The sequence below is a fragment of the Myotis davidii genome, unplaced genomic scaffold (assembly GCF_000327345.1).
Source record: "Myotis davidii unplaced genomic scaffold, ASM32734v1 scaffold142, whole genome shotgun sequence".
Lineage (NCBI taxonomy): Eukaryota > Metazoa > Chordata > Mammalia > Chiroptera > Vespertilionidae > Myotis > Myotis davidii.
This window is the reverse complement of record NW_006294400.1, coordinates 3,276,372-3,287,633: the sequence shown is the minus strand read 5'-3', so window position 1 is coordinate 3,287,633 and position 11,262 is coordinate 3,276,372. Positions and strand designations below refer to the sequence as shown.

The 11,262-nt window shown below is 37.1% G+C and overlaps 1 protein-coding gene across 9 annotated transcripts in view; it reads left to right on the top strand.

Moving 5' to 3' along the window:
• The first annotated feature begins 5,147 nt into the window (after window positions 1-5,147).
• The window catches only part of GAPVD1 (GTPase activating protein and VPS9 domains 1), a 43,041-nt gene continuing 36,926 nt past the window's right edge, over window positions 5,148-11,262 (top strand). For all 9 annotated transcript variants that reach the window (XM_015567085.1, XM_015567086.1, XM_015567083.1 and 6 more), the window contains exons 1-5: window positions 5,148-5,371; window positions 6,150-6,993; window positions 8,424-8,510; window positions 9,658-9,792; window positions 9,936-10,125. In XM_015567085.1, the coding sequence (XP_015422571.1) occupies window positions 5,187-5,371; window positions 6,150-6,993; window positions 8,424-8,510; window positions 9,658-9,792; window positions 9,936-10,125 (1,441 nt within the window). In that variant the 5' untranslated portion in view covers window positions 5,148-5,186. The remainder of the gene's footprint in view (window positions 5,372-6,149; window positions 6,994-8,423; window positions 8,511-9,657; window positions 9,793-9,935; window positions 10,126-11,262) is intronic.

Sequence of the window (11,262 nt, the reverse complement as noted above, 5' to 3'; positions counted from 1 at the left end):
TCCTCTCTCTCTCTAAAAAAAATAACAATCAGTGAAAACTTTGTTTTTAAGTATTGTTTTGGAGAGTAGGCCACTACCTGATATTTGACAGCATTCTGACCTGCTTATAGAAAGAAAAGCAATAAAGCTTATAATTTTTGGACTTGATTAAAGAAAAAATTCTTAGCAAATTTGTCTGATGTTCTAGTTTTGTTTAAAATGTCTCTACAGTGCTCGCTTTGGCAGCACATAGACTAAAATTGGAGTGACACAGAGATTAGCATGGCCCTGCGCAAGGACGACACACAAATTCATGAAGCGTTCCATATTTTTAAAAAAATGTCTCTACAAAAATGTCTTTGAAGACATTGGGGACTATTGAAGGGTTTGGAAGGTGAGCTCTGGTTTAGATTAGGTGGAACTTTCAAGTGTTAATTTTTAAACTGAAGCTACATTTGAAGGTTTTAATTTCTCAATTGCATAAATTGGTTCATATTTCGCAGTGCATTGGAAACATTTAGTGTGTCCTCTCTTCTTGAACAGTATTTTGGTTGAGCTCCTTGAGATTAGAGGACCTGGCTAGGTACCAGCAAAAACTCAATCATGTTTTTGTTGAATTAAATTGTATTACAGCAGCAAGAAGGGCACCATTTGAGAAGTTCTAAAATACTTTCTCCTGTTTTCTCATTATGAAAAATTTCAAATACACAGAAACTGTTGAAGGATAGTACAGTGATCACCATATACCCACCACCAGATTCAACACTTGTTTAAGTTTTACTTCTGATTTTTGTTCTGAACCATGTACTAGAAGTTGCAGAAATTATAACACTTCCTCATACTTGTGTGTGCATCTCCTAAAAATAAGATCTTTTCCTGTTTAACCACAGGATTTCTGAGTCGTTCTTGTAGAGATTAGGGTAATAGTGTACTATCTCTATTACCTCTCACCTGTGTGGCCTTGCTCAAGTTATTTGATATTTCTGACCTCAGTTTCCTAAGCTGCAAGTACCTATCTCAGGAGGGATATTATAAAGGTTAAGTGTGTGAAATTCTTAGAACTATACCAGGCACAGTTTTCAGTTTATAAAGCATTTTCTCATATAAATTCTCAATGTGGTGAAAAACATCACTCCCCCCCCTTGTTCCCAGAGTGGGAAACTTTTACCTCACCTTCCCCATATGTAGATGTCAACAAAACTCATAATTTCTACCTCCTAATATCTCCCAATTTTGTCCTGTTCTTTCCATTGCTACTGCAACACTTCTTGTGTATCAACAATTTCTTAATCTGTCTTCATCTAGTTCCATTTCCCCAGACTCATCCCCACCTCCTCATCCTTTTCTTTCTTTTTTGTTTTGAGAGAGAAAGAGAAGCTTCGATTTGTTGTTCCACTTATTATGCATTCACTGGTTGATTCCTGTATGTGCTCTGACCGGGGTTTGAATCTGCAACCTTGGTGTATTGGGACGATGCTCTTGCCAGTTGAACTACCCAGCCAGGGCTCCTCATCCTTTTCCTTACTGCCAGAGTTTATGTTTTCAAATACAAATTTAACCATACTGGCTCCCTTTAATAAAAAAAAGAGTAGTCTTCCTGTGCGTCCTACTTGTAGCTGTTTTTCGGAGTTTTTTGAGATTTTTTTTTAATATATATTTTATTGATTTTTTACAGAGAGGAAGGGAGAGAGATAGAGAGTTAAAAACATCGATGAGAGAGAAACATCGATCAGCTGCCTCCTGCACGCCCCCTACTGGGGATGTGCCCACAACCAAGGTACATGCCCTTGACTGGAATCGAACCTGGGACCTTTCAGTCCGCAGGCCGACGCTCTATCCACTGAGCCAAACCGGTTTCGGCTACAATGTAATCTTATAAGTAGTAGTAGTAGTCTTTAAGTAGTAGCATAATACAACATTTTCGGGCAGCCATTTATTTGCATGTCTGTCTCAGTCTAGTAGATTAAAAGGTCCTTGAAGGCACACACTAGTTTTTATCCTTTTTTGGATCCCTAGTACCTAATACGTTGCTTGTACCAGGCACAAAACAAATGTGGATATCATGTCCATGTTTTGTGGATGAAAAAAAATTGAGGTTGAGAGAATATGCATTATGTACCCAATGTAGCAGAACTAATGAATGAAGCATACAGATCTTTAAGGGCCCATTTCAGTACTGCTTTCATTAACTATACTACTTCTGGTAATTACAACCATTTGATGAGTGATTCTGTGCTTAGTCTGTGGACTTAGAGCCCCCTAGAGGATCTTAAAGTTCCCACATGAAAGTCTACATTTACAGTGGTTCTCAACCTTCTTAATGCCGCGACCCTTTAATACAGTTCCTCATGCTGTGGTGACCCCCAACCATAAAATTATTTTCGTTGCTACTTCATAACTGTAATTTTGCTACTGTTATGAATCATAATGTAAATATCTGATATGCGGGATGTATTTAGGCGACCCCTGTGAAAGGGTCGTTTGACCTCCAAAGGGGTTGCGACCCACAGGTTGAGAACCACTGGTCTACAAAGTCATATGCATTTTCTGTAGACTGAGTTAGTAAGGTTATATATATGTGTATGTATGCATGTCACCAGTTTTTGGAATGTACACAGATGTCCTTGTGACTAGTAGTGAATTGTCTTGGTGAAGTAGTCATATTTATATCCTTTGAGAGGAAAGTAGTAGGGGGCTGTAACCATCTAGAAGAGTTAGAATAACATCTTTGCATAGTTCACTAGGGAATTGATAAGGTACAAGAAAGTATTTTTTTAATTGTTTTATTGCTTAAAGTATTACAAAGGATATTACATATGTCTCCTTTCCCCCCCACACCCTTGACATTCCCTGGCCTCCCCTACCCCCCAGTGTCTTATGTCCATTGGTTATGCTTATATTCATGCATATAAGTCCTTCGGTTGATCTCTTACCCCCCCTTTCTGTCCCGCTACTCTCCCCGGCCTTCCCACTGCAGTTTGACAATCTGTTTGAGGAAGAAAGTATTTTTTGAAAGCAATTAAATTCAGATTAGATGGTAATATCTGAAATTTTCCAAGTCATCAGTAGTTCATGAAAATAAAAGAAAGTTAAAAATTTTCTGAAGCCAAACTTAATTAAAAGTTGTTAAATCTACTTTTTTAAATAAGGTGGTTTTAAATATATTTTCAGCTGGAGCCATAATGTTTAAATTTTTTTGTCTTAGCACCAAATTATTTATTTTATATATATGGATACATTTTCATTGGGCCTCTAAACACATTGAAAGTTCTGTGGTCTAGGTTGTCTTCTCTTTTCTTTTTTTAAATATTTTTTTATTGATTTTTTACAGAGAGGAAGGAAGAGGGATAGAGAGTTAGAAACATCAATCAGTTGTCTCCAGCACATTCCCTACTGGGTATGTGCCCACAACCAAGGTACATGCCCTTGACCGGAATCAAACCTGGGACCATTGAGTCCGCAGGCTGACGCTCTATTCATTGAGCCAAACTAGTTAGGGCTGTCTTCTCTTTTCAAATCTAAATTTACTACAAATTGTATTTTATCAATTCCAAATAGGTCCATTAAGGGCACGTAAGAATCTAATTGGCTGGGACCACTTTCCCCCAGCTTTATTGAGATGTAATTGAAATATAATGTATATTTAAGGCACATAATGTGATACAAGTATGTATTGTAAAATGTTGACCATAATAAGCTTTAGTCAACACATCCTTCACCTCACATAATATCATTTTCTTGTTGTATTGTTATGGTGAGAACATTAAAGCTTCATTCTCATAGCAACTTACGAGTATACAATCGTAGTGCTTAATTCTTAATGAGAAGTATTTTTCTAACTTAATGACTGCCTGCTGTCTGGACACAGCGTTGTATTCTGCTCCCAGGGCCACAGGCACTTCTATTGTTGATATAAAGCATTTGTGGTCTGGCAGGCATTCTAGGTTTAAGGGCATAGCTTAAATAATAATGCTTTAAAATATGTGTGCTATTTTAGCTACTAGGTAAACAAGAACTGTGTGATAGCATTCATTCCTTTGGCAAATATTTATTCAAATCCTGCTGTGAACCGGGCCCTCTCCTCAGCCCTGACATTACAGCTGTGAGTGACCAAAACGGACAAACCTTGGCTCTGGTGGCCCTTACCTTCTGGTGGGAGCCATGCTCTGAGCATGATGAGCATGCAAGTGGGTATCTGTGATAGAATTCTAGATGGGGCAGTGCTTTAGAAAAGGCCAGGAGAGAAATAGGAAGTAGTATTTTCTAGTTTAGAAAGAGTTGTTTGAGAAGGCCGCCTTAAAGAGATACTGAGCAGAGAGGCCTGCGTGAAGCAAAGGCCTGATGCAGTAACCTTGCAAAGGCATCGGGAGGAATGGCCTTCCAGACAGAGGATCAGCAGATGCTGAGGCTTTGAGGACGTCCTAGGAGGGAATGGAGTGATCTGATGGAGTTGGAAGGGTACTACTCTGCGCCAAGGAGAAAACAGACTCTAGTAAGAAAGGAAGCAGGAGATCAGTTAGGAAGGAGTGGTTATGGAGCTTCAGGTGAGGGGTGATGATGGAGTGGTGAGCAGTAGTCAGATTTGAGATGTATTCTGAAAAGTCAACAGACTACGGTGATTGCCGGCAGTGTGAAAGAGCAGGCAGGAAAGCGCCAGTGTTAGTGAGTAGACACTGGGCTTAAGGGATTTACACAGGCTTTGGCAGTGGCTGTCTCTGAGCAGTGGCCTTGTGAGGAGCGTTGCTTTTTCCTTATCTGTGTTTATCCATTTTTCTTTACTGAACCCATAATGCTTCTCTCATACAGTAAATATGGGGATTACTTTAAAATTAGAGTTAACCATGCTACTAAATATAGCTTAATTCTTTTTGTTTTAAGATGTTTTTATTGATTTTTAGAGGAAGGGGGAGAGAGGGAAAGAAACATTGATGTAAGAGTGGAACATAGATCAGCTGCCTCCTGCACGCCCCACTTACTGGTGAGCGAGTCTGAAACCCAGGCATGTGCCCGACCAGGAATCAAACCAGCAACCTTTCGGTGCATAGGATGACACTCAACCAAATGAGCCACACCAGCCAGGGCATGTAGCTTAATTCTTAATGTATTCTATCCCTTTTGATTTGGTAAACAATTTTAGTAACATAACATTTTAAAATTTGTCTTTTCAGTCTTAGTGATCAGCCTTTGTACCTTTTCCACATTTGAAGATGGTGAAGTTAGATATTCATACTCTGGCCCATCACCTCAAGCAGGAACGCTTATATGTGAACTCTGAGAAACAGCTCATTCAGAGGCTCAATGCAGATGTACTTAAGACAGCTGAAAAGTTGTATCGCACAGCATGGATTGCTAAGCAACAGAGAATTAATTTGGATCGACTTATCATAACCAGGTAAATACAAGATTTTGAGGTCTTTTATAAACCATGATCGTTCTGTGTTAACGGCTAACTGTAAATAAATGAATCTATTTCCAACAAAGTGCTTGCTTTAAGATAGTTTAAGTTAACATTAAGGTGAGTCTGCTTGTTTTGTTTCTTTTAAGTCACTTAACACTGTTATGGAGAATTATAACTTAAGCATTAGTATTTTATACCACACCAATTAACTTTGTATCTTTACACATACACATTTTATCAGTGTAGACAGTAAGTTACCTTTGTTCTACTTTTCTTCTAACATAATTTAATATGTAAATTTCCATGTTTTGCTATTGTATATCTGCTTTTCAGTTTTAGAAACCTTGTTTTTCACTGTGTTAATACCTCACGTTCTGTTGTTCCAAGAAGCAGTTTTTAGCTCTAAGAATAGTGGTACTGAAGCATGATGTTGAGGAAAGAAGCCAGACACAGGAGTACATACTCTGTACGATTCCATTTATGTGAAGTTCAAAATGAGGCAGGACTAATCTTTGATGAAAGAAATCAGAATAATGGTTCTTTCTTGGTACTTTTCATTGAGCCTGATTTAATATGAGGAATTTGTTTTTGTTTGTACTTTTTCTTCTTCTTTCTTTCTTTACACATTCAGATGGTCATGGTCTGAAAGATTTTAGCAATGAGTGATTTCGTTGGGACTGTAACCAATTCACATTCCATGGTTCATATAGTATGTGTGTGATATTATTATTGTTGTTAATTTTATTGTTTTGCTTGTCTGCTCATTTTTTAGTGCGGAAGCTTCCCCTGCTGAATGTTGCCAACATGCCAAGATTTTGGAAGATACACAGTTTGTTGATGGATATAAGCAATTGGGATTTCAGGAGACTGCTTATGGAGAATTCTTGAGTCGATTAAGGGAAAATCCTCGTCTTATTGCCTCCTCTCTGGTTGCTGGAGAGAAACTTAATCAGGAGAACACACAAAGTGTTATATACACAGTTTTTACCTCCCTCTATGGCAATTGCATTATGCAAGAAGATGAAAGCTACCTCCTTCAGGTTTTGAGATACTTGATTGAATTTGAACTTAAAGAAAGTGACAACCCCAGGCGACTTTTGAGGAGAGGAACTTGTGCCTTCAGCATCTTATTTAAACTTTTTTCTGAAGGACTGTTTTCTGCCAAACTTTTCCTCACAGCTACTTTACATGAGCCAATCATGCAACTGCTTGTGGAAGATGAAGATCATCTGGAAACAGATCCAAATAAACTAATTGAGAGATTCTCCCCATCTCAACAGGAAAAACTCTTTGGAGAAAAAGGCTCAGATAGATTCAGGCAAAAGGTTCAAGAGATGGTGGATTCCAATGAGGCCAAACTAGTGACTTTGGTGAACAAATTTATTGGTTATCTCAAACAGAACACATACTGCTTTCCACATAGTTTGAGGTGGATCGTGTCACAGATGTACAAAACCCTCTCCTGTGTAGATAGACTGGAAGTTGGGGAGGTCAGGGCAATGTGCACTGATCTCCTGTTGGCCTGCTTCATTTGCCCTGCAGTTGTCAATCCAGAACAGTATGGAATAATTTCTGATGCTCCTATTAATGAGGTGGCAAGATTCAATCTGATGCAGGTATGCTTTTGTTATTATTTACATGGCATTCAATTTAAAATCAATTGATTAATCAGTGGGGGTGGGAACAGAAAATGTGATGACAACTACCATTCATAGATTCCTACCATTCTCTTTCTTTAGACTGTCCTCATTATGTGCTTCTTAAGACATAAAAGCAGCCATATTGGGATTTAAAAATATTCTTGTCATAAAACATTTTGTGTTAGTTTTTAACTGGAGTCCTCGTACATGTGAATGATTAGATTTTCTCTTCCCATGATTTCAAAATCCTGAATGACTGAAAACCGAATCATTTTACTTCATTTGGTAACAGAACCCAGCCTGAACTAATAGGCTATTTATAATTGTTAGTTATTCCACTTAGTGCTGATGAATACTCATGTTTTTCTGTTGAAATGTTAACATGTTTGATTATAGGATGCTACCCTAAGAACTGGACATGCTACATATATGTACTAACCAACCTTTCTAAAGTCTCCAAAGTTTGAAATATAAACTCAGAAAGAGGATGTTTGGACCTGTATTAACACTTTCCCCCCCTAATTATTTGAAGTACTGAAATCATGTTATTATTTCTTAAGCAAATCTTTTAATCATGTCTTATCACCCAGAAATACTGTGAAGAAGAAAGACTGAGTTTATTTGGAATAGTATTTATCTTTGGATGAGTGGTTTTTTTTTTTTTAATGATAAGTTTTTTTATGATATCATATCAGGATATTGAGCAATTAACTATATAGAAATCCCTGAAATAAAAATTTGTTTTCATCTGTGAAATACTAAATTTATTCTTATGATAATGTAGTTGTAGTTTTTATTTTTGTCATTCTAACAGAAATGGAATCACATATTTTCAAAATGAGCAATAATGGGGAGATTGTCCTAGATATTAAGAAGATGATGCTATATGATGTTAACTTTCAGCCAAGTGTCTTAAGAGAGTGTGTTAACAGTTCACTTTTGGCAGTAAGGAACTTGCTCTGTGAAGTTTACTTTCCAAACAGCATGTTTTGTAGAAATTGTTTGCATTTAAATTTAGAAGAGAAAGCATCTACCTGGAGTACTTTATGAACTATGTAAAGTACTTAACAGTAACTTGAAATAGTTTGAGTCATCTTTTACAAATTAATTTTAAAGTTTCTGAGCATATGAAAAGTACACCATCAGAAACAAAGATGTTGTGTTTTTATTTCCTAATGTTGATAAATATGTTAACGAAAAATTAAAGCAAAATCTTCTATTTATTCTGTATAACTCTAAATATAGTAAAAACTGGTGTTGACAGGATACACAGGTGGGACCCTATTTTGTATGTCTGGTCAGGTGTATAAGTATTATTATGCACTAGCACAGAGTGGAAGTGCTTTCATAGAGAGAGAACTTGGTATCTATAACCTGTGTCTCCCCACCACTGCTTTGGGTTGCAGGTTGGCCGCCTGTTGCAGCAGTTAGCAATGACTGGCTCTGAAGAGGGGGATCCCCGGACAAAGGGCAGTCTTGGAAAATTTGACAAAGTAAGAGTGAATACTATGTCATGTGAAATACTGTTTATAGAAAATTCTGCCAAAGTATTAGCAAACCTAACTTTTCCCTTCCTTAAATCTCGTCCTTAGGTATTGTATAAATTAGCCTTTCATTGACTCTTGGTATAGCTATAGTGCACATAATGTTGGATCAGCAGCTTAATGGCAAATGTCACTAAAGATGACTAATTCTCACTTATAGAAGTGTTGAGGAGATGCTATTGCAATGAGAACCAAGGAGCTATTAAGATTATTTTATTTTTTGCCCTAATCGGTTTGACTCAGTGGATAGAGCAATGGCCTGCAGACTAAAAGGTCTCGGGTTCGATTCCAGTCAAGGGTACATGTCCAGGTTTTGGGCTCGATTCCCAGTAGGGGGTTTGCAGGAGGCAGCCAATCAATGATTCTCTGTCATCATTGATGTTTCTCTCTCCATCTCTGAAATCAATAAAAAATAAAAAAATAAAAAAGATTATTTTATTTTAGGAAGTTTAATTTTTAAAAATTGTCACTAAATCAAATAATAACTATATAATTTTAAGTGTGTTTCATAAATTAGTATGTATGGTATTGTTCAATTTATTTATTTATTAATATATTTTATTGCTTTTTTACAGAGAGGAAGGGAGAGGGATAGAGAATTAGAAACATCGATGAGAGAGAAACATTGACCAGCTGCCTCCTGCACACTCCCTATTAGGGATGTGCCCGCAACCGAGGCACACGCCCCTGACCGGAATTGAACCTGGGACCTTTCAGTCCGCAGGCCGATGCTCTATCTACTGAGCCAAACCAGTTATGGCTCCCCAAAAGGTTATTGACATGTCTTTTGTGTATACTTCAAGAGTTCTACATGTATACCAGCAAATTCCTTCATATATTTTCCCAATCACCCATCTTTTCCTTTCACAAATGGTGAGATAGTATATAATCTTCTGTATCATGTTTGTTTCTTGCACCAGAGTATCTTAGAGATTATTCTGTATCAATTCATAGAGAATTTAATTTTTTAAAGGTTAGGTTTAATATAATTTTTAAGAAGAAAAACTTTTTGCATGCTTGTCCACCTTAATCGGAAATTTTGTTCCCTTATCTTAAAGGGGAGGTCTTTCACTGTGATCTTTTCCTGTTTTAACAGAGCTGTGTTGCTGCTTTCCTTGATGTTGTGATTGGGGGCCGTGCAGTGGAAACCCCTCCAATGTCCTCTGTTAATCTTCTGGAAGGATTGAGCAGAACTGTGGTTTATATAACCTACAGTCAGCTTATTACTCTGGTAATGGCTTTATTCTTTAATAGGATTTTCTCAGAAGTCATTTATCTAAGCATGGGCAGTCATAGATGAGTACATTGTGTCAGAAATATATATTGGGTATGAAAAATTGATTTCAGTAGCTAATGTTCTTTTATTTTTGCCAGGTGAATTTTATGAAGAGTGTGATGTCTGGAGACCAACTGAGAGAAGATAGAATGGCTCTTGACAATTTATTGGCTAACCTACCCCAGGCAAAGCCAGGGAAAAGCAGCAGTTTGGAAATGACTCCCTACAATACTCCTCAGTTGTCTCCGGCAACCACTCCAGCAAATAAAAAGAATCGATTGCCTATAGGTAAAGAGACTTTCTCATATTGGGCTTTGCCTTACATTTAATACTACTTTGTTAGCCTTTGTTATTGCTCAGTGTTTTGAAATATAGTTTTAAATAATTTGGAAACATTTTTCTCATGTTTACTGGTAGTAATTCAGTTTTTTACAATTGCACTAGATTAATTAAGGTTTAGCAGTAGGCTTTTGCTTTATCTAGATGTACTTTTTCATAATTAATTGAATCATGCCATGTATGGTATGCTTTGTATTTTAGTATCTTGTCTTGGAAAATTTTGAAAGTGTCAGTTGTTACAACCAGTCATTTTTGAATTATGTAACCCCGTCCTTTCTACAAAGTTCTGAATAATATAATAAAATAATATTAGAAGTTTCTATCAGTACAGTTGAAACTACATAGGTACTATTTTTTTCATTATTGTTATTAATAATCAGTCTTTGCCCTAGCTGGTTTGGCTCAGTGAATAGAGCATCAGCCTGTGGGTCCCAGATTCAATTCTGGTCAAGGGCACATGCCTGGGATGTGGACTTGATCCCTAGTAGGGGGCGTGTAGGAGGCAGCGGATCAGTGATTCTCATTATTGATGTTTCCCTCTCACTCTCTTTGCCTCTCCCCTTCCCCCTCCCCTTTCCTCTCTGAAATCAATAAAAAGATATTTAAAAAGTAATAATAATCAGTCTTTTATCAGCTGAGCAATCTTTTTAATAAAATAAAGCAAAAATCCTATTTTAGTCATTTATTCATTTATTTAAGAATTAGGCTTACATTTTTTCACTTAGTAAACATCTATTATCTATAGATATGCACCAAAAATTTAATTGAGCATATATTATGTACCAGACACTGGGTAAGCACTTTATAAATGTGTTTCATTTAATCTACATGCAAAAAATCCACTAAAAGAGTAGGTATTATAATCACTGTCCTGAAGGTAGGGTACTGTGTTAGACACTGTGGATATAAAGACCTTAGGACATGTCTGTACTTTAAGTTAGCTGCCCTAGTCTAGTTGGGGAAAACAAAAAGAGACCATTGCTCTTCAGTGTACTGTGTTTGGTGGAGATGAGCACAGAGGATTACCGACACCTAGAGAAGGTGATCCTGGAGCAGGTGAAGCCAGCACTTTCTCTTGAAGGACAT